General features: G+C 51.5%; 1 protein-coding gene across 4 annotated transcripts in view; it reads right to left on the bottom strand.

Annotated features, from left to right (window-relative positions):
• Nucleotides 1-13,402: 13,402 nt before the first annotated feature.
• The window catches only part of GLIS1 (GLIS family zinc finger 1), a 195,625-nt gene continuing 185,668 nt past the window's right edge, over nucleotides 13,403-23,359 (bottom strand). The window contains exons 7-10 of one of the 4 annotated variants that reach the window (XM_081306752.1): nucleotides 19,934-20,090; nucleotides 16,784-16,962; nucleotides 16,112-16,300; nucleotides 13,403-13,896 (exon numbers count right to left, since the gene is read on the bottom strand). In XM_081306752.1, the coding sequence (XP_081162878.1) occupies nucleotides 13,739-13,896; nucleotides 16,112-16,300; nucleotides 16,784-16,962; nucleotides 19,934-20,090 (683 nt within the window). In that variant the 3' untranslated portion in view covers nucleotides 13,403-13,738. The remainder of the gene's footprint in view (nucleotides 13,897-16,111; nucleotides 16,301-16,783; nucleotides 16,963-19,933; nucleotides 20,091-23,359) is intronic. The other 3 variants (XM_081306751.1, XM_081306750.1, XM_081306753.1) reach the window with 3 other exon arrangements.

Raw genomic sequence — 23,359 nt, 5'->3', positions numbered from 1 at the left:
CCACTTAAAGAGTAAATGGCCAGATCATTTGGTAGCTCTTTAATTAACTTTTTAAGATTCCTTTAGCTGTTTTTCACAGCACTGCATGAGAGTTCTGATTTCTCCACATCCTCAACTTCTAATCACCTGACTTTTGTTGATAACCATCCTAATGGGTGGCTTTCTACTGGTATCCCAATGGGATTTTTTTTCTTTTTTACTACTGGGGATTGGACTCAGGACCTTGAGCATCTTAGCTAAGCTCTGTACCACTGAGCTGCATCCCCAGCCCTCCAGTGGATTTTTATTTATTTATATATGCCAGCAGAATGTATTGCAATTCTTATTACACATATAGAGCACAATTTTTCACATCTCTGGTTGTATAAAAGTATATTCACACCAATTCGTGTCTTCATGCATGTACTTTGGATAATAATGATCATCATATTCCACCATGATTAATAACCCTTATGCCCCCTCCCTTTCCCTCCCACCTCTCTTCCCTATCTAGAATTCGTCTATTCCTCCCATGTTTATCCCACTATGAATCAGCCTCCTTGTATCATAAAAAAAAAAAAAATTCGGTATTTGGTTTCTTGGGATTGGCTAACTTCATTTAGCATTATCTTCTCTAACTCTATCAATTTATCTGCAAATGCCATGATTTTATTCTCTTTTGTTGCTGAGTAATATTCTATTGTGTACATATGGCACATTTTTTAAATCTATTCATCTATTGAAGGGCATCTAGGTTGGTTCCACAGTTTAGCTATTGTGAATTGTGCTGCTATAAACATTGATGTGGCTGTGTCCTGTATTATGCTGTTTTTAAGTCCTTTGGGTATAGACCGAGGAGAGGGATAGCTGGTTCCATTCCAAATTTTCCAAGAAATTTCCTACTGCTTTCCATATTGGCTGCACCAATTTGCAGTCCCATGAATGCAGCAATGTGTGAGTCTACCTTTTCCCCCACATCCTCGCCAACACTTATTGTTGTTTGTATTCATAATAGCTGCCATTCTGACTGGAGGGACATGAAATCTTAGAGTGGTTTTGATTTGCATTTCTCTAATTGCTAGTGATGATGAACATTTTTTTCATATATTTGTTGATTGATTGTATATCATCTTCTAAGAAATGTCTGTTCAGGTCCTTGACACATTTATTGATTGGGTTATCCGTTTTCCTCCAGTGGAATTTTGATGTGCGTTTCCCTGATGGGAAATGATGTTAAGTGATTTTTTATGTGTTGAACAGCCATTTGAAAATCTTCTATGGGGTAGTGTCAATTCAGATAATTTGCCCATGTTTAAGTTGCAATATCTTTTATTATTGACTTGTTAGAGTTCTTAATATAGTCTAAGTAATATTATAAGTTAAATTCCCTTATCAGATATATAATTTGCAAATGTTTTCTCCCATTCTTGGATTGCCACTTTCTTGATGGTGTTATTTAAAGCACAAAAAGTTTTAATTTTAGTGATGTCCAATTTATCTTTAGTGTTGTTGTTGGTGCTCTTGGTGATATATTTAAGAAACCATTGCCTAATCTAAGGTCATATTTACTCATATTTTTTCTGAGAGTTTTATAATGAGTTTTGTAATTTGAACTCTTTAATTTAGGTCTTTGGTCTAGTTTGAACTAAGTTTTGTATATAGCATCAGGTTGGGACCAACTTCATTCTTTTACATGTGGATATCCACTTGTCCCAGTACTAGATGTAGAAAAGAATATTCTTTTCCTGTTTAAATGTCTTGGCACCCTTGTCAAAAATCAATTGACCATAAATGTGAAGGTTTACTTTTGAAATTTCAATTTAATTCTATTGATGTGTCTATTCTTAATGCTAGCACCACACAATGTTTATTACTGTAACTTTATACTAAATTTTGAAATCATGAACTGTCAATCCTCCAACTTTGTTTTTTCTTTTTCAAGATTGGGTTATGCTCGGTCTCTCGAATTTCTATCTGAATTTTATGAGCAGATTGGAAATTTCTGGAAAGACTCTAGCTGGGGTTTTGAGGGATTATGTTGAATCTGTAGATGAATTTGGGGAATATTTCTGTCTTAATAAGTCTTTGAACAATAAGCAGGGGATATCTTTCCAATACTTAGGTCTTTTTTTATTTCTTACAGCAATACTTTATGGCTTTCAGAGTACAAATTTTATACTTTTGTTAAATCTGTTACTATTTATTTAATTCCATTGTAAATGAAGTTTTAAAATTTTATTTTTGAATTATTCATTGCAAGTGTGTAGTAATACAGTTAATTTTTGTGCATTGATGTTGTATCCTGCAACTTTGCTGAACTTATTTACTTCTTTATTTTAGCTTTAATAGGTGTGTGTGTGTGTGTGTGTGTGTGTGTGTGTGTGTAATAAAACATGTTGTCTGCAAATATAATCTTCTTTTCCAATCTGGATGCCTTTGTTGACTTATCTTGCTTAATCATTCTGGCTAGTATCTTCAGTACAATGTTGCATAAAAATGTCAAGAGTAAAGATTCTTTTTTTGTCCCTGATGTTAGGTGGGAGTATCCAGTCTTTCACTATGAGGTATGATGTTAGCTGCAGGTCTTTATAGGTAGTCTTTATCAGATTAAGGATGTTCTCTTTTATTTTTAGTTTTTTTTTTTTTAGTGTTCTTTTTAATCCTGAAAGAGTATTTAGATTTTGCCAAGTTATTTTTCTGTTATCTATGGAGATGATTGTGTGTGTTTTTTCTTTATTGTATTTACATAGTATATTAATTGATTTTGGGATGTTAAACCAACTCTGGCTGGGCAAGGTGGCACATTCCTATAGACCCAGCTACACAGGAGGCTGAGACAGGAAGATTGCTTGACCCAGGAATTTGAGGCCAGCCTGGGCAATGTAGCAAGATACTGTTCCAAAAATTAAAACAAAAGAAAACCAACTCTGCATTCCTGGGATAAATACTATTTGGTTATAGCATATAATCCTTTTTATGTGTTACTTGATTCAGTTCGCTAGTATTTTGTTGATTTTTTTTAAGTTTATATTCATGAGGGTTTTGGTCTGTAGTATTTTGGTAATATCTTTGTCTGGTTTGGGTGTCAGGTTAACAACAGCCTTATAGAATTAGCTGGAAAGTGTTCCATTCTCTTGTAGTTTTGTGAGAGTTTAGTTTTTTTAAGAGGTTTTGTGTGTGTGTGTGTGTGTGTGTGTGTGTGTGTGGTGTGTGTAAATCTTCTGAGCATTGATAAAAATTTACCACTAGAACTATCTGCACCTGACTTTTCTTTGTGGGAAGGCTTTTTTTTTAATTATCAATTCAATATTTTTACTTGTTACAGGTCTATTCAGATTTTCTGTTTCTTTTGGAGTTACTTTCAATAGTCTGTTCCTTTCTAGAAACTTGCCTATTTTACACAAGTTATCTTTTGTAAAATAACTTATTAGCATGCAATTGTTCATAGTATTTCTTTACAGTCCTTTTTATTTTTATAAGTTCAATAATTATCTTCTTCTCCTAATTTTAGTAATTTTGAGTTTTCTTTTTATGTTTGGGCCATCATGATAAAGTTTGTCAATTTTGCTGATATTTTTAAGAGACTAACTTTTGGTTTTGTTGTCTTTCTCTATTGTTTTTCTACACTGTATTTCCTTAACTTCCCAACTTCCCCTTTGATCATTTTATTTATGTATATATGTATGCATTTATAGTTGGTGCATAATAATTATATGGAATAGTGGGTTTAATGGTGGCATGTTCATACATACACATTCCACTCAATTCTTATTTATTTTCTTCTGTTTGCTTTTGATTTAGTTTGTCTTGTTCTCATGTCTTAATGTGGAAAGTGAGGTTATTAATTTGAGATTTTCCTTCTTTTTTAATAGAGGCATTTACAGCTACACATTTTCCTCTAAGCACTGTTTTTAGGCAGCATCCCACAGTCTTGGTACATACCCCTATTTATTTAAGTTTTATTCATCTTAAAATATTTTCTCACATTTCTTGTCAGACTGGCCTCAAATTCCTGGGCCAATTGATTTCTAATTTCACTCATTGTAGTCAGAGGACATACTTTGTATAATTTAATTCTTTTAAATGTATTGTGGTTTGGTTTATAGTCTACACTGGAGAATGTTCTGTGTACATTTCAGAATAATGTGTGTTCTTCTGTTGTTGAGTGTAGTATTTTATAGATGTTGTTAGTTCTAATAGTTTATAATGTTATTCAAGTCCTCTGTTTCCTTGCTGATATCTGCCTAGTTGTTCTATCCATTGTTAAAGTACATTATTGAAGTATTCAACTGTTGTGGTTTGGGTCTGCAACATTCCCCAAAGGCCTATGAGTGGAATGCTTGGTCCCCAGTGCAGCAGTGTTTAGAGGTGGGACTCTTGTAAAGCAATTGGGTTTTGGGGGCTCTTACCACATGGGTGGATCATTCTATTGACAAGCTCATAGTTGATGACATTATTGGGATGTGGTGGAAACTTTAGAAGGTGGTGCCTAGTTGAAGGAAGACCTCTGAGGATGTGCCCTGGAAGGGTATTTCTTGTTACCGATCCCCCTGATTCTCTCCCCTCTTCTCCTCCTCACATGGCCCTTCTGCTATGATGTTCTAATTCACCTCAGGCCCAGCTGACCTTGGACTGAAAACTGAAACTCTGAGCCAAAATAAATCTTTCTTCTTTGAAATTGTTTTTCTTAGGTGTTTTGTCACATCAATGAAGAGCTAACAAACCCTCTATTATTGTCGAAGTGTCTATTTCTCCCTTTAATTTCACCAGCTTTTGCTTCATATATTTTGGGGCTATGCTGTTAGAGGCATGTATATTTACATTTGTTATATCTTATTGATGAATTGACCCTCTTGTCGTTCTAAAATGTCCCTCATCTCTAAACAAAGCAAAACATATTCAAAGTCTATTGGGAATGGACTTTTAAAACATCTTTGATAGAATAGCAACTCTTCCCATAGGTTCCTACTGAGTTCCAGGGAAGGAAAATAGGAGCCATGTCTCAGTTTTGTCTCATGGTCATTTTCCCATCTTCCCCCTACTCCAAGCAATGGTCTCAAACCTCAGTTTCCCCATAAAATGAGAGGTTTGGATTTATAGTTGTTATGATTTTCTTTAGCCCTTAAAGAAAACCTTAGTTCTAACATTCTATAACTAGTATGAATAGTGTCATTTATTAAAATGTCTAGAGCAAATTTGAGAAATAGAATAAACCACTCTTCACCATTGGCAGGACATCCTTCTGGATTTTCTTTGAGACACAACTTTATTTTTTAGAATATTGTTTCCACACTACGTTTATGGCTGCATTTCACTGAATGATGCATCCAGAACACTGAGGGAAGGTTCTCTCTTGGCCAGGGCTACTCCAAGATGAAGGAGGCTGCCTTGGTGGCAGTGGGAGCTTCATGCATGGGAGTGTGAGAACACAGTACTTTGCCCGTACAAGGTGACCAAAGCTCTAAGAGGGGAGGGTTATGTGCCAATCTCCTCCCTGGTCTGTCTAGGGCTGGAACCATGCTGAATCATCTTGTTCTCCTGTGCCCAGCTCGGAGAAGAGTTGGAGACAGTTTGATGAATTGATCAGCATAGCTGAGCCCCAGAAAATGAGAAGCAGCTGGATCTAAAGTGTCTTTGGGCTGGGTCTTTTTGGAAAAGGGATTTTGACAGAGGTGCCCTGGCTCTGATTCTGTGCTTAGTGAGCAAACCCCCCCTCCCACCAGGCTTCTCCCTCCTTATCTGTAAAATGGGGGTTGAGCCCATTTCCCCTCCCAGGTGACCTGAGCCAGACTCCAGGCCTTGATGACTGAAAGACCGTGGGGCCTTGGGACTTGGGAGTTGAGATTGTCTCCCAGGATGGGGCCTCACAGCTGCATGGGTCACCAGCCAACCTGTCATCACCCATGCCTGGTGGCATACTGAGTGCTCAGCTGCACGGAAGACTTGGTTGTCTGGTCCTCAGGGAACTTCTGGTCATTAGAAGATGAGATGGCCCAAGGAGAAGGCCATGGAAAGACTGATCAGCTTGGAGGGGCTGGAGGAGTCCCAGAGCTCTGGCTGGGAGTCTGGAGACCTGTGCACCCAGCCTCTGCTACTGTCTACTTGCTGAGTGACGCGGGAAGCCTGTAACTCCTCTGTCTCTCCTCGCTCTGAGACTGTGGCCCTGTGAGCTGATCCGGAGGCTTCACTTGTTGTCGAGGAGAAGTGTCAGGCAGTCACTGTGCTCTGGTGCCAGGGAAGGCCAGCCTAGAGGAAGCAGGATTCAGAGAGGAGTTGTTCTAGGAGGAAGAAGAGCGATTCCTGAAGACCAGGTCTGGCCTTCTGAGCCTAGATTTCCAATCTCTCTAGGTTGTTTGAAGAGTGAATTGGTTAACCTGTGTCAAGTGGTTAGCATGCAGAGGGACCCAAAAACTTCTTGTTGTGATGACCAAGTCCTGAAAGTTGGGGAGACCAAGACAGGCTCTTGGCTGATGCAGGGAGAGGGTAGCAGGATTGCAGAGGATGTCTTGACTTGGAGAGAGGGCTTTGCCTTCCAGCAGCCCAGGCCTGTCAACTGGCCCGTTCCTGTTCTGTCTGTGTCTGGCAAGAGCAGAGCTTGCCTCCTGATTTAGCCTACTTAGAGAGATGCTGAAAGTAACGCCCTGTGCCTGGGCAGGTATCCAGCAGTCATCAAGAGGGCACCATGGAGGAAACTCTATTCCAAGAGCAAATAAAGTACAGGGAGGGAAAACAGATTTGTACGCTATGGGAAGAGTGCTCACATTGGGGGCACTTGTGGCGCTAAGTGCTGAGAGGTTTCCAGAAGCCCACCTTACCAGATAAGTGTGAGGATAATCCTCTGAGCAGCCTCAAACTCTAGAAAAAAGTAGGCTATGGTGAATTGATCACCTGCAAATCAACAGAAGGAGGCTGCCTCCCCTCCTGACTCCATCCTGGGCACTTGATCACCAAGTGCCACCACACCTAATTTCTCATGTCCCTCCAGTACAATCTGATCATGATTTTCCATTTTTCATTTGAAGACACTGAAGCCCAGAGAGAGCATGCAACTTGTCTAAGGTTGCACAGCCAGAATTTGAATCAAGGTCCCAGGCCTTGGGTAGACAGGCTGGGACATGTTGACCAGTGAGGCCTCTGCCCAAGACAGCATGGGGTGATGTGAGTATTCATCTGGGAGTCCTGAGAGTAGATCCACCATTGAATTGCCAGGTTTCTCCAGGCAATCAGACCACCTCCTTGGCCTGTAACATGGAGTGTGGTTAGAGCTGTGGGGAGAGTTCGGGGTGTTTATGTGGAAATACTAATAGTTGCATTTCTTGAACACCCGCCACGTAGGAGGCCTTCACTCTATGGCCACATTGACTCCACCCACCAAGGGAGGAGCCATTGTTCCATCTTAAAGAGCAGAACACCAAACTCGGGAACTGCCCAAGGCCCCAGTCCACACATGCCCGAACATGTTGGGGACTCTGGAATCTTGCTGTCAATACCCAGGGCCTCACTGTCATTTGAGAACCCCAAGCTTCCTGAGCCTCAGTTTCTCCACAGTAAAAACAGAGCCGTGTGTGCCTGCTACATCCTGGGCCTCTCTGGGGCAAAGAACCTTGTAAACCAGGCTCCAGGGGGTTGGCTCCACAACGAGCCATGTCTTGCTTGCTGAGGGACAGTGTCCAGGCCCTGTGGAGACTGTGTTCCTGGCAGTTTGCCCTACCTGGGACTTAGTGACCTCACCCTGGGGCCGCCTCCGCCTGGCATCCTTTGCTTCGTAGCAGGAGACCCCACCCTCCTCTCGGGGCTCAGCTCAGCCCTGTCCCAGGTTGCCTACAGTCTGGTGGAGGAGGTATAACTGACTGGGGACACTTCTGGCCTTGGGAAAGGGGAAGACTCCAGTGGAAATCCCAGGCATCCTGGGCACGGCACTTCACACAGGGCTCTTTATTCCCAGGAGCCAGGACATCTGGGAGTGTGGTTCCCACCTACAGATGAGGCCGGAGTGTGAGGTGATTTCCACGAGTCAGAGGGAAGGCAGGTTGAGGAGGCCTTTCCTCCTGTGATGCCCCCGAGGGTGTGGCCAGGCCAGCAGGTGAGAAGGGTGCTCAGCCTCACTGCCTTCTCCTTCAGCACTTGATTTCCCTTCCTGTTCATAATGACCAACCACCCTCCACCAGCCTGACTTTTGGAGCCTCAGTTTCCCCATCTGTGAAGCAGGGGTGCAGAGAGACGTGGGCCCTGCTATGGCCGGGTGCCTGAAGCCAGCGTGTTCCAGCCCGCAGCCTTGGGTCAGTACTGCCCTTTCCCTGCAGTCTGACCAGGCTTGCTTTCCTGACTGGCAGGCTCCTTGCTGGGAAACGCGAGGCAGCAGAGAGCAAGGGTTCTGGCAGGCCACCTCTTCCTTCTGTCCTGGGTTGCCAAAGTCGGTCAGCCCCAAACTGCCAAGAAAACATTGAGGTAGTAACCCCAGCCTTGCCCTCCTGCTTTCCCTGTAGTCACACAGTTAATCACTAGACATCCCTGTCCTATGTCCAGCCTTGGGAACAGTACTGGGGTGGACACCCACTGCGGCCTGAGAAGATATGAGAGAGAGAGCTGTTGTCACAGAGTCCCCGTTGGGCCATCGAGCCCTTGACTGAGTGACAGGACTGCTTTGCAGTTTTCTGCCCACTCCTGTTTGCACACCCCCCAGGGACAGAGAGCTTGCTTTCATCCCATAGCAGTTCATTTTATGTTAGAGGCTCTGCTTTCATAAATCTAGGAATTGTCCACCCCCTGCCCCAACCTCAACCCACTCGGGAGTCTCGTAGCACAGTCTCTCCCTTTCTCCAAGGGACCCTGCAGAACCTTGTGGTTGGGATCAAAGATCCGGTCTCCTGTACTCCCAGGCGTAGCCAGCACCCTCAGGAAGAGATCTCTCCTTGCCCTGGCTCTAGTTCTGCTGTATTCTTATTTATCACTGACAGATAATCTTCAAAAAGCACTTATTAAACCCCAACTGTGTGTCAGGCCATATATTGGACGCCTGGGAGGCAGGGCCACCAACATGGTCTCTGCTATGACAAGAGAGTCACGTAGGGGAGAGTCTGGAGCCCAGGTTCATCTTTCCTAATAAAGCCTCGGCCTGGATGAGCCACACTGGGCTTCCGTACTTGACCAAGCTGCCAGCTACATAGGAAAATCCCAGCCTGGCCATGCCAGACTGCTTAAATCCTTTTCTGGAAAATTTCACGCACACACCAGAGTAGAGAATGTCACCAGAGGAACCCCAGAGGCTCTCATGATGGGCTCATCCTCCAGTGTCTGTATGTTTTACTCTAATGAAGCTCACTTTCATCCCCCTATGCCCTCAACCCTCCATCATGTTGAACCTCAACTGCCCTAAAAATAGCCCCCCCCCTCCGCATCCAAGTCCATCACCATAACAGCTGTCCTGCAGGCCCAGGGCCCCTGGGAGTAAGTCGAGGCTTCAGTTCTTCAGCCGCGGGGCTGGCAAGTCCTTCCCAATTCACTTCTATTTGTATTTTCCCCAGAGACCTGACCACTTAGAAACCTATAAATCTCTGGCAGGGCTGATGGCCCAGGCAAGTATATAAATCAGGACTTATAAAAGCATAATGGGCCCCTCTGGATGGGCAAGAGGGGTACATTGCCAGAAATCCTCAGGCAGCTCCCGGGGGTCCCAGGTCTTGGTCTGTCATGCAGACCAGCAGGGCAAGGTGGGCTGGGCGGAGATGTCACAGAATTCCAGCTCTGTCCAGATGAGTTACCTCTCTGAGCCTCAGTTCTTTCCTCTGCAAAATGGGTCACAACACACACCTTGCCAAATGGGTGACTCTACATTCTTTAGGAGCCAGAAAGTGCTGGCTGCCACCAGAAGAACCCCAGAGGCCCTCACGATGGGCTTGTGCTGGCTGCATTAGTGTTTGGGGTGCACTAAGAGGGATAGGTGGTTAGAGTGTGGGCGGGGCCCAGGGGTCTGGGCTCTTCACTGCTAGTCCCACCTGCTCTAAGGCCAATCTGTGCCTGTGTCCTCACTTAGAGGGGGAAACCGAGCTCACAGATATTTGTTGTGGCCCTACTGTGCGTGAGGCTCTGTGGAGGCAGGTCGGTTGCCCTGCTTCTTTCTCTTGCTCGTGGATAGATTTGACAAGCAGGTACCCAGCAGCTGCTGTGACCAGGGGCTGCCCTGGGAGCCTACATTTGGCAGTGGAAAGGACAGGGTGGGGCTGCCCTCCAGGGCCTGTGTTCTAGTGGCTGCTTCACCAGCTCAGTCCCTGTCCAGTGGAGCAGGCGTCCAAGGTACAAGCCTGCCTGTCCCCCGACGAATCCTGCTTGACTTCCTCACACCCAGCTGGAGCTAGAGCTGTGGGCCTGGGGAGGGCCTGAGAGGTTTCTCAGAGGACTCTATCTTCCCATGTGTGACACAGGGAAGGGCACTGTGGGCCTCAGTGGCCTTCTCAGCCTGATGCTCTGAGAACATGGAAGGAGCCTGGTGAGGTCCTGGAGGGCAGGACCAGGTGTGGGGAATCCTTGTGCACAGCACAGAGGGCATCCTGGGCCTGGCCACAGGGTCAGAGAGAAGGTCCTCATGCCCAGCACTAACCCGAGACCCCTGGCAGGTGGAGTCTAGGTTGAATGAAGGGCCCATCCCAAAGGGCTTTCTTCCTGGGATTCTTCTTATGAGCCCCTCCTCCTCAGCCACCAGGGCTCGGAGTCCCTCGGGCAAGCCACTGTGCTTCTCTGGGCCACAGATCAGAGGGATTGAGGAGAGAAGAAAGCTGTCCTGACCTTGAGGCACCTGGCAGGGCAAAGAGGATTTTCACATGCACAGTTGCGGCTGGAGAAAGACCATGGAGGAGAGGAGAGAAACAGGAGGGGACACGGGGCTGAGGCAGAACAAGGGTGGCACAGGGGAACTGGAGGATGAAGGGAACAAGAGCAGGAAGAGACGGGGACCCCTGAAGGAGGACATGGAGGCTGTGGGGGGCAATCTTGGTCTGGACTAGAGAGGGGCTGGGTCTGCAGGTGTGGAGTGGCCAGGCTGGAAGAGCAGCATGGTCACCTGGCAGGCCTGAGCACTGTCCCTGCGCCCTGGACTCTGGGTCCTCGGAGCAGAGTCACTCACTGCACTGGAGAGTCCATCAGGCCGAGCTTGTCATGCATGTCCCAGGGGCTCTTCAGGCACAGTGAGTTGGTGTGACCAAGGTGTCCCCAACTCCCTCCATGTAAGCCTTCCCTGTACCCGTGTAACAGTGACAGTTTGCCCCTCGTGGTGGGCGAGGCTCCCATGGCCTGAAGCTACAGGGTAGAGCTGGGAAGGGGCTGCGGCCCTGGCTTGTTGTAAATGAGGGACAAAGAGCCTGGAAGGTGAAGGAAGCCCAGGTTCCAGGGTCCCCCACCCTGGCGTCACCTCAATGCAGAGGATGCACTACTTATGTCAGCGTGAGTGTGCCAACAAGCATGGGGACAGTCCCCAGGAGGGAATCACACTGACACTCAGCTGCCAGGCTGGCTGCGACCCCACGAGCCCTACTGTGTGCAGGGCTTGGGCCCCTCGTCCGCCTCCTCACGGGTCTGTCTTTGTTTCTCTGCCTTTGTCTCCTTTCCTCCCTCTGTCCCCTCGGAAATTAAATGGGATCCAACTGCCAGCTCCCTGTGTGTTCCGCTTGGGGCTCAGCCCTTTCCATTATTAACAGAAATATGTCCTCACTGTACAGCTTAATTCTGCTTATCTGGAGTGGATTAAGTACTGACAATGACATGCAGCATTGATTCCTGAGCATCCCTGTGAAGGAAATTTTGCCTTGGCCTAATTAGTTCCATAAAATCTGTGGGGGATGGGATGTGGGGGTGAGGGATCCTGGGTGGGAGTTGGGAGCCCGATATGCTGTGTGAAGTTGGGTCAGCCCCCTGCCCTGCTGGGGGCTTGGACTGGGCCCAGGCAGGGAAGCCATGGCTGAAAGGGGAGGTGGGAGCCAGGGCAGGAGCCCAAGGCCTGACTCTGAGTCTCAGCTCTACTCCTGGCTGGCTATGTCCCATGGATGGGTGACTCAACTTCACCATCCCTCAGTCCTTGTATCTGTAAAATGGGGGCAAGTATCAGTCATGGTCTGGCAAGTAACAGCTGGTGCTCAGACTGGGTCATGAGGAGAGCTGGAGGAAGGGGCTGCCACCCAGGGGTGGGTGGCAGGGTGGCAAGAGAGACCATAGCACTTGGCTTCCTCATAGTGGGAGCAAGCCCATGCTAGAGGGACAGGGAGCACCACCCAGCCTGGAGAGGGGGCCAGGGGAGAGGCCACTTCACTGCAGCCAAGACCTTCAGTGGGACACGGCTGCCAGGCATCCCTGTCTCCCACCCAGGGCTCCAGGTTGGTCCTGGGGAAGCAGCTTGAGTGCAGCTGCCAGAGGGACCAGACACCCAGCACAGAGGTCTGCTCGGTCCTCCTGGGAAGATGCCCAGAGTTGGTGTGACCAAGGTGTCCCCAGATGATGCAGGGGCTAGGCAGACAGCCCAGTCAGTCACTGCTTCACTGGGTGTCCTCTGTGAGCCTCGGCTCCCCCTATGAACAGGGGGCTGACGAGATCTTCCCATTGCCCTTTGCCTACGTAAGCCAGCTGTGCAGTACACAAAGCAGGGTCTCCTGGCCTGGGGTTAGTCCTGCCTGCCACTTCTCAGCTAGAGGGGCAAGAAGACCCTCCCCAGGCTGTTTCCAGGGGCAGGGAGAGAGCCTGGCACACAGGCTATGTGACCTCCCTTGCTTTGTTTCTTCAATGGAGGTGAGGCAAGAATTTTCCTATTTTTTAACCAGGTGACCTTCAAGGTGACACGGTGAAATGTGGGTCACTGTTCAGGTCACCTGCACAGGCGTGGACAGTGGGTTTGCTCTCTCTGCTGGGTGCTGGAGAGAGCCTGGCAGGGCCAGGAGGCAGAGCCAGACTAGCCTTGCAGCCCAGGGACTGGTCTCCTCTCTGGCCTTAGCCACCAAGGCTAGGTGTGGGCTCGCTGGGCAAAGGATGCTTTCTGTACCTTGCTGGTCTACAGGGACTTGCCCTTGTCCCTTACCTTCTGAAGCTGTTGGGCTCTCTCCTGGGGGACTCTTCCTGCCCTCCATTCACAGAGGCAGGCAGCAAAACAGCCTGCTGTCCCACCAGCTGAGTGGCACTGCCAGCAGGGGGCTGGGTAGGACAGAGCTGGGGCCGGGCTGGTCACTGAACCCCTCCTGGTCTGTTTGCTCATCTGTTTCTGGAAATAACCCTGCCTGGCAGTGTTGTCCTGGGATGATGTGATAGGGGACAGCTGACACTGGCTCCCAGCTCCACAGCTGCTCAGGCCCGAAGTGGTTTGCACCCAGCTCTCTGTTCCATACTCCCTTCAGGTTCTCCTGGTCAGGACTTCTAAGCTGAATTACAGCACAGAATCAGGCCCCAAGTCTTGTTTCCAGTTTTTAATGTTTTTCTTGTAAAACCAAAAATATAAAACTGGCATGGGATTGGGAAATAAGTTCTGTACACTTTATGTACACGAGGTCTGTGATTTCAAAACCGTAGGAGAAACAGGAAGACATAATCAAGGGACTGACACAGGGCTATGACCCCCGGTGGGCACCTCTGAGCCCAGACAGCACCCCCATAGGGGGTGCTGGGTGGCTGCGGTAGCACCCAGCACCTGCGTGGGCACCTGGCTGCTCTATCCTGGGGCAGGGAGGGTGGCAGACCACGGCAGGCGGAAGCAGCAGCATCTGCAGAATGGTGGGCGGGGCCTTCCTCAGGTGTCCGTGTAGATGGAAGGGATGTGACTCAGGCAGTGGTCGAAGGCCCCATTGGGGAAGAAGCCACAGTCCTCAGGGCCGCTGGGCACCACGTCTTCAGATGGCTGCAGTGGCAGCGCTGTGGGGCACGGGGTCTCGGCCAGGGCCTCATAGCCTGAGGGCGGGCAGCAGAGGGTCAGAGCTGGAGGCTGGCAGAAGCTGTGCCCTGTCGTGTGTCCAGCTCCAGCCCCACCAGCCTGCTCAGCAGCCCTCCTTGTAGGTCTCCCCGTGGAGCGCAGCCAGGTGGGGCAGCGGGCACCTGGGGAGGGGCTAGGGGGCATCCTAGCCTTGCATACCCAGGGAGCCCAGGCAGCTGGGGAGACAAGCCCGGCTGGCTTGCGGTGGCCCATCCCCCAGTGCTGTGCCATGGAGCACAAGTCGGGCGGGAGGACAGTTGGTGGTGTGAGGACCAATGGTCTAACCCCAGGGTGGTCCCCTCCTGGCAGGGCTTGGCTTACCTCTTCCCTTTAAGTTTCCTCCCTACCAGACTGAAGAAGCCCCCAAAATGGAACCACATTTATTAGGCTCTAAATGCTGATTAAACATCATCTCACTTAAACTTCACAGCAACCCTACTAGGGGGGATTTGCTGTTCCATTCTGTAGCTGAGGAGATGGGCTCAGAGCAGGTAAGACATTTGTCTAAAGTCACCTGCTAGTAAATGGGGAAACTGGGACTCGAATCCAGGTCCATCTGGCTCCAGAGACTCCTGGCCCTTCCACTGGTCATGTTGTCTTTGCGGGTGGGGTGTTTAGTACTCAGAAGCCCTGGACTTGGAAGGGTCATCTTATGCAGTTCCTCCCTAAGGGCCCTGCCTCAGAGCTGCTGTCACAAATTTGTGTGGCCTACAAGTGAACCTCAGTCTTCCCATCTCTAAATGGGCTCAGGCTGAACTACTCGGAGGCCATAAGGTCCCTCCAGCTTGTTCAGACTGAATCCATTTTTGTCCTGACAGAGTGATCAGGCAGCTGGCAGTTAAGGCACTGAGCAGGGCCTGGGATGGGTGCTGGAAGGAGGGGAGGTCCAAAGACCCCCCACCTGGCTGCTCCTGTTTCCCTCAGAGCTGCTGACTTCAGGCCTGGGATCCTGGTCCAGCTGGACAGGGCAAGGAGGTCAGGATGGTGAGGGCCAGCAGTGCTGGGCACAGTGCTGGTGCCTGATCACACACCAATCCACATGCCCACAAACACAGAACATGTAGCCCCCTGCAAACCACATGCCACACAGGTCTGTACAAGGTGGGCATCCACCTACAGGTCTACCTACGCTGTACTCAGACACACAGGCACACGCATCCAAACCAGCTCAAACATGCTGATGCACACACATGTACACCCAAGCCTGTGGACACAGATGTGAGTCATGGGGTGGGTAACATGCATGCTGACTGGTGCATGACCATGGGCACAGCAGAACCTGAGGACACATGACAGACAGGAAGGCGCATGTCCCGGGAGCTCCTTATACCAAGAACCTCCCTTGAGAGCCCAACACACACATGCACACCACACATGCCCACGCAAGCCCCACAACATGGGAAGACTACAGACGCAGGAGCAGCTGTGTCAGCATGCACAGGTGGACCCATGCACAGATGTGGCTGTGGTGCTTGTTTCTATGTCCTTGTCCCTCTACTCCTGGTTGCAGGTACTCGGGACTGCCCAATAACCCTCTGAGGCAGGCTCTCAGCTTCCCCTGTGTCGGAGCCTCCAGTTAGATCTGCACCTAGGGGCTTCAGGGAGGTTCCACTCCACCTAGCTGAATCTCCCACCCTGCCCAGGCCTGTCTTGATGCTCTGGCCCTGAGTCCACAGTGGGCCACCTGGAGCCCTCCCCTCTCACTGGCTTCTCCAGACAAGCCAGGGATGGGGAGGTGGGCCCTCCGACTCCTGGATCCCAGGGCCCTGCAGGAAAGTCAGAAGCAGCCTGAGAATGAGCACAAGCCCAGGTTTCTGTGCCTGCTAAATGGGAATCAGTGTTCGTCTCATTCCTGGCTCTACTTGCAGGGTCCACAGCTGTACCAGGCACACAGTAGGTACTCAATCAATATACAGCATTGGTTAGGCCAAGAGTCTAATTCTTCTCTGTGTCTTCAGAAACCCCTGAGTCTAGACACACGTAAGCTGGGAGTTTCTGGAAGGAACACTGACCTCTCCAGTCATGCAGTGCAAAGCCCAGTTCTGCAGGGACCGGGTCTGACTACCTTCCTGTGGGGAGGCTCTGAGTCATAAGTGGGGATGACCTTGTTGCACAGGACTGTCCCAGGACAATGTGCCTAAAGCTGAGCCTTGGTGGGTGCTCAGGGGAGGAAGGCTCGCAAGCAGGGCTCACCTGAGGCAGGTAAAGGCGCACTGAGGCTGGGGTAGCCATTGGGCCGCAGGGGGTTAAAACCGTGGGCCTCCCCGGCCAGTCCGTCCCCACTGGCTGCAGGCTCTGTGGTCCGGTAGCAGTCGCCATAGGGGAAGCAATTTTGGATGGAGTGGAAACTGCCCTGGTAGCCTGTGGAGGGATGTGGCAGGGCTGCATTAACAAAGGGACAAGGTCAGGCCGGGAGGGCCCGTCGCACCGCCATGCTGTCCTCTCTGAGCATCGTGGTGTAAGGGAGAGAAGGGGGTGTGGGGCAGGGAAGGTGCTGGGAGCCCTGGGCTGTTCCCAGCTCTGCCCTGTGGGGTAGGGAGGTGGGGTGTCTGTGCAGGAGTCATTTGTCCTCAAATGGCACCCAGGCCTTGCCCACCCCCCAGCACTGTCCATGCTGTTCTCTTTCTGGAAAAGCCCTTCCTTGCTGGGGGACAAGGCACACTCCTCACTTTCAGAACCAGTTTCCTCCAGGAAGTACCCTGACTGGGCATTCTAGGTCACCCATCTTTCAGCTCTGCCCAGCATGGACCTCAGTGGCTGGCCTGTGGTTCCTGAAGTGCCCATCGGCTTCCCCGGGACAGTGTGTCACTACTCTTGGGTCCCCCAGGAATGGGCGTGGGTGCAGAGGGCCGGGCCAGGGCTTACCTTGTGGGCTGGGCAGGGGCGGGGGCAGAGGGCTCTGGAAGGGTGGGTAGGACGGCTTGCTGGGGAGCGTGGAGAAGGGCTGGCCACCCGGAGACTGGCTCTGGGAGGACGGCGGCAGCGGTGGTGGGCCAAGCCCCTTTAGAGGGCTGACCATGGGTGAGAGGAGGCTGGGCCCCAACCTGTAGAGCACAGAGAGGAGGGACGTCAGCAGGAGGCTCAGGGTGCAGAGGCAGGGCCACGGGAGCCCCTGGCTTACAGCCACATGCGGGGAGAAAGTGGAACTCAGTCTCCATTTTCTTGTTTGGGTTCGTTGGACACCTGCATTAAGGTAGACTGCAAACTCAGTGTCACCTTGTTACCCTCACGCATTCTCTGCGATATGAGGTTTTATTGGGACAGATCTGCCCTCCAAGGAAAGTAGGACTGTGATATGGAGAGAGGCTGGGGATGGAGCTCCTTGTCTGAAGCTGTGCTTGGTCACCCTCTGCTCCCTCCAGCTGGGAATCCTACTGTCCCTGCCCCTCCATTGTGCTGCCATCATGCATCTGGGGTCCATCACTGAAGGCAGGGCAGGGACAGGCAGAGGCAGGTCAGCCCCGAGAGCATCCTCCATCCTCCAGCTATCCTGTGGTTGTTGTGTGGTCCGCATCCCATCCGGGCACTTGTGGCCCAGCTCTGTCCTGGCAGTGCCTGTGGAGAGGCCCAGCTCTCTGCCCTCTGGGTCCTTGCTGTCCAGAACAGGGTCTCACATGGCAAACAACTGATAACTCTGGCAAACAGGTTTCTAGATTGCGGTGAACAGCACTGCCCAAGAGCGGCCAGCTCCAGCGGGCAAGCTCCAGCCTTCTCCAGGTTTGTTTTCCTGTGCGACCTGCCAAGCGCACGTTTGCCACCTTCACAGTCAGTGAAGTCAGACAAAGCCCCACTCCACCCGCAGCAGACATGCGGGCAGAGGCTAAGCCGCTCCACCTGAACTCCCGAAGGAGAAGAGGTCACCTGGAGCCCCCTTCTGAGTCATGCCAATGCATCCACCATCAGATGCTTGGCTTCGGTTGGAACCTAGGGACCCGAACATGAACTCTGGCTGGCCTGGCAGAGCAAGGGCTCATACCTCGCCCAGGACCAGGAAAAACCCACCCTATTTGGCATCTTCTCTGAGCCAGGGTAAATACATTTGGTCATGAAGTCAGGCCCTCTTAGCATATTTTTGAGTGAATCAGATAATTCTGTCAAGCTATTTAAACGTCCCAGCAAACCACTGGGGAGCCTTGAGTGGCCGTTCCCTGTTGACTTTGGCAGGAAAGGGAGGCTGAGTCCCTTCCCCCACTCTCTTCTCAGGGGATGAAAAAGGAACCCATTCAGGCCGAGCCTGGGGCTGGCGAGGGGCACAGGGCCCTCCCCCCATGCTAAACTGAGAGCCGGGGCACCTGGCTGGGGGGTGACTCCTGGCCGTTCTGCAGGCAGACAGAATCTGGTCTCGTCACCACCCTGCCTCTGGCTGCAGAGATTCTTGACAGCACCCATGCGGTGGCAGGCAGGTGAGAATGAGGCAGAGCAGAGGGCACTGGCCTGAGCCATGGGGCTGAAGATGTTTGGGGCCAGCTGGAGGGTGAGCAGGTGGCCTAAGCTGGCGGGGGGCAGGGGGTTCCTGTCAAAGGTACCTATACCAGGTGACACGTAAAACGTCAGGCATGTGCAGCTGACCGTCACCGTGTTCCTACAGGAAGGTTTCTAGAGGAAGACACTGAGGCTCAGGGAGGGCTCCGTTTTCTGGGTCGCCCTTTGTACCCCAACAGGCTGCCTCTTCGTGGCTGTTTGCTCGTGCTCCACCACAATCTCCCGCAGATCCTGACGCTCTGCGATCTGCTCTGCCCACTCTGGACTCCTCTCTGAAGTGCCCCCCTCTCTGCCCAGCCAGGTTTCCTGACTTCTGCTGTCCTGTGCACTGTTGCCTTCTGGTGTCCCTTCCCCTGTCCAGATCAGCCCGGCTCAGGCTGCCATGCTGCATCCCATCCCACCACGGTCCAGCCTCCTGCTGTGGGCAAGGCACGTTCTCCTCCCAAACCTGACCACATCACTGCTCAACACCTTTCAGGACACAGCCCCATTACGGGCCTCATGGCCTGGCCCTGGTGACCTCTCCCCACACTTGGCACCCCACACAATGGCAGCATGCCATGCTCTCCCTCCTCTGCCACCTGTCTACCACACGACTCTGCCTTCTACCTGGAAGCCTGGCTTAGCACTGCCTCCTCCAGGCAGCCTTCCCTGATGCTCTCCCCCAGCCCCAGCCCACTGGATTCCCCTGGGGGCTTCCTCCCTTGGTGCACCTGCCCTGTATGGCCAGTCTCTGCAGGCCTGTCCTCCCCCTGCTCCTCCTCCCACTCATCGTGATTGGTAGTCCCAGACTGGGCCCAGGGCCAATCCAGCGGCACTCAATAACGGAACACAGAGGAATGGATGATGAACGGGAGGAGGAGCCCAGTTAACGTCAGTGGGTGGTGAAGCCAGGCTGGTCCCAGGCACGTGCTGGCCAAGGCGAAGGCTACAGCCGTGGGGAGGAAGGTGCTGCTGGGGCCAGGCCTTGGGTGACAAATCAGATCAAGTCACTGCTATGGCAAACAACAATGGCAGGGCCTTAGCCTCTCTGTACTCCGCACAAGCCCAACAGACTTCAGCAGTGTCGGGGTCAGCAAGGAACACACTGCCAGGTAATCAGTGGTCACTGTGAAAACCACATTGAACGCAGGGAGAGCGACCCCCTCTGCAGTGACCTGCAGGCCGGGCTGGGCTCACAGCTGCAGTGGCCAGAGATGCCCAGGCCAGCATGTCTGCAGGGGGCCTGAGAAGTCGAGTCCACTCATCCAACACGAGGAGCACAGAGAAGCCTGGCGAGGCTCCCAGGGAGGCCTGGGGTGACAGAAGACAGGTGGGGGCACAGAATCTTCCTGGGGCCCCCAGAAGCCAGGGACCAACGCCATCTGCCTCACAGGGTCACTGGGAGGCATGGATGAAGGTGCCCAGACAGTGTGAGACAGAGCAGAGCATGCAGTAAGTGCTTCATAGATGCAAGCTACCCCATCACGCAGAACGCCCAGGCAGCGCGGGATGCCTGCCGTCCCCTAAGGGGAACTGGTATGGTGTACGTACCCATCCCTGGTACTGTCAGCTGTGGGTAGAGGGGACAGATGATGGTGTGAACTGGTGGTGACGTCCAATGGGTGGTGCCTGGAAGGGACATCATGTGTGGGGGGCAGGATGCCTGGAACAAGCCCATTATGAGAGGCAACGGAGCCAGGATACACACCTGCGGGGAACCAAGGAAATATCACTGGGCTTTGGCCACCCCTAGAGATGGCTGTGGATGGCCCAGGCACCGCGTGCCTACTTATAGAGAAGACGACAAGAAGGGAAATGAGTAAGGTTGTATTAGAGGAAGTATAGGTGCTACACAAGGAAGGTGATGACCCCACTCTGTTTGATTTAGGCCCTGGCCAAAAGGCTGTGTCCAGCTGGGGCCAACTCTGATGGCAGAAGAGGGCTGGCAAGGGATTGTGAGAAGCACAGGGTGTTCAGACCCTGTGTGTGTGTGTGTGTGTGTGTGTGTGTGTGTGTGTTGGGGTAGAGGCTTGTATGGAGCAGGCCACCGCAGACCTCTATGGGGCCATCCGGAGAAGCAGGGATTGCTCTGAATTTCCCCTGATGGGGACATGGAACAAAAAGAACTTTGAGAGAAGCAGGAACCAGTTCTCAGGGCTTGGTGGTCCCTTCTGATAGGCAAGGGTGCTGCAGGGTAATGGAGTGCCTTTGGATAGAGTGAGCTATCCATCCTCAGAGGTGTGCCGGTGAAAGGTTCTGAAGAAAGGATGATTACCCCAGCTGGCCTGGGAGACCTCTGAGAGAAGCTGCCATGGGTGGTTGTTCAGACTGTACACTGCCTAAGGGTCCCAACTGAGAAGTCAGCTGTGTTCTAGCCTCAGATTCTATCCCTATAGAAGACACTTACAGGGCGATCCCACCTTTTACCATCTCTCCCCCTTGTTAAGAAGGTGGGCTAATAAATCAATGGGGGACATTAGATCAGTCAGGTATTGGTCCAGAGGCCCAGTTGAGAGTTTTAGAACTATTGAGGCCAGCATTCTCTAACTGCCTTCACTGAGGAACCCTTCCTCTGGGATAGAAGCCCGAGGGGGCACACAGCAAGGACTGCCAAGTTTTTGATGCTCCCTATTTTATCTGGAAAAAAAAATGAGGCCAATTTTGCCTTCTCTCTTCAATCTAGCCAGGTTTTTATTTGAACAGAAAGTGGCATCTTCCCTGAAATCAATGCATCAAGGTGATAACCTTGGGAGGACTTGGTGGCCCCAGCAGCTGTGGTCTGGGCTACACCAGTGCAGCATCTACTCCACCTGGTCAGTGCCCCCTCTCATGGCCAGGTGTGACCTCTTGAATGTCACTCTGGCCATTGTGTATCTAGACCCATTGGTCTTTATCGGGCAATAAGAAACAATCTGAGAAGACAGGTTCCTTCAAGGATGGGGTACAGTTTACTTGTCATTTATTTGCGGTTCCAAGACTAGCACATCCCAGGCTGGATCTCCTGACCTGGGCCTGCAACTCCAGAGGCTGCTGCAGGGAACTGGGCTTGGCAGGGACTGCAGGGGGCAAGAAATAGACTGTAGCCAGCGGAGAGAATGCGCCCCCTTAAGGTCTGTGTTAGAACTGCTGGACAACGTAGCGCTGGCCTGGAGACCTCAGTCTGTCTCTGGCAGGCACCTGTGGCTGGGCTGAGCTGGGCGAAAGTCTCCTCTGAGACAAGAGTCACGCCCTGCTCATGAACGTATGTGTGCCAAGTTCAATCTCCACATATGTGGCCTAATCATCTTCAAACTGTCGACAGGGGAGATAATATGATCCATTTTTGAGTTGAAGAAAGTAATCTTAACAAGATGCATGATTGGCCCAAAGCCGCACGGTGGGCAGTTACTCAGGCCTGCCTCCTAGGCCATATGGAAAGAAAGTCCAATTGAGGCTGGCCCAGGAAATAGCAGTGGCTTTGTCTCAGGCTAGATGTCCAGCTAGGGGCCACAGCTCTGGCTCAGGCTTCCAGCTAGCTGTGAGACTCTGGGGTCGGGGTCGGTCCCGAGCACCCTCCAGCTCTCGGCCACAGGCCTCTCCACCTTGGGGATCTCTGTTCTCATGGGCAGCACTGCCTGTCTCTCCATCTATCAGGTGCCCTCCCTGCTATGGCCACATCACTGCCAGCTCACACAGGAAGGCACTGAGGGGATCTCTAGAGGGAGCCTGGCACAGGGCTCTCCCTCGCCACTCCCTCAGCCCCTCCTTGCCTACCATCTTGAACCAATTTGGGGCCTGTCAGCTGGGAAGGCCTGGAGTCCCGATAGTCCTGCTCCCTCTCCCCAGCCATGTGACCTCATGCTTCTCACCCACATCCTCCCTGCCTATCATGGCACTGTGAGTCTGAAGACAGACCTGCCAGATACGCTCCTGAGGGTCTCCTACTTGCAGAAGCTTCCTATAATCAGCAAGAGCGAGAACCCAAGAAGCCTCCCTGCAAACACTCCTCATCAGGCTGTAGAGAGGCACTGTCAATCATCAGGCAGGTACGCCTAATTGCTGGCCCCAACATCTGCTCCCAGCTGTGCCTCAGCCATCTACTATGTGGCCTGCAGAAGAACCTGTAGGATGAATCTGGGAATCTAGGGCCCCTGGGTTTGCCTGACTGTTCCTTCCCCATCCTCAATGTGATGGAAACAGCTGAAGGTCAGGGACCAGCACAGGGGCAGTGTACAGTAGATGCTCAGTATGGCATCGAGGTAGTGTTGGCAGCAGGGCACTAGCCTTTCAGGTAAGAACACAGCCTCAGGTTCAGGGCCTGGCTCAGCTCTGCCTCTGTCACTTCCCAGCAGGCAGGCTGGGGCCTTCCAAGTGGCAAGGGTTGTAGTTGACATGCACAGGCCCAGGCCCTCTGCCGCTCCTGGTGCGTTTTCTCAGCAGGTTTGGGAAGGAAACTGAGGCACAAAGCAGGGAGGAAAGTATCACTTCCTCGCTGTCTCAGGCCAGAGCAGCAGGTCCCAGCAGGCTGGCATTAGCCTAAGGTCCTTCTCCCTGTGACACTGCCTTTGGTGGACTTTGTTGCTCATCTGTGGCATGGGTGATAGCTGGGGATCAAGTGAGATGGTATTGTAGAGGGACCAACCCAAGCAGGTGCCCCAGAGATGATGACTGCTGCCCCCAGCCCTCTCCCCAAGGACAGCTCTGCGCTCATCTGGGAAAACAAATAGCCCTCGGATCTGGACCCGCCACTCTCTTCTGGATGGCCCTGGTTAGTCCTTCTGCCCGGTCCAGATCCTCCCAAGGTAGGAATGCTGGAGCTGCAGGACCTTCACCCTGGGACAGCCGTTGGTGGTATTAGTGCCCTTTCCCATGGAGTCTGGGATAGCCCAGGAATCCCCAACTTGAGCTCCAAGCAGTCCCAACCGGCTGTTGGGTGCTGGCCCATGTGTCCTCATCCGTGGGCTGGTCCTGCTTGTGGTCCTTTCAGCCCTGCCATTT

Source organism: Spermophilus citellus (genome assembly GCF_964194105.1).
Source record: "Spermophilus citellus genome assembly, chromosome: 9".
Taxonomy (NCBI): Eukaryota; Metazoa; Chordata; class Mammalia; order Rodentia; family Sciuridae; genus Spermophilus; species Spermophilus citellus.
The sequence above is the reverse complement of the archived record's forward strand: the minus strand, read 5'-3'. Positions and strand labels throughout refer to the sequence as shown.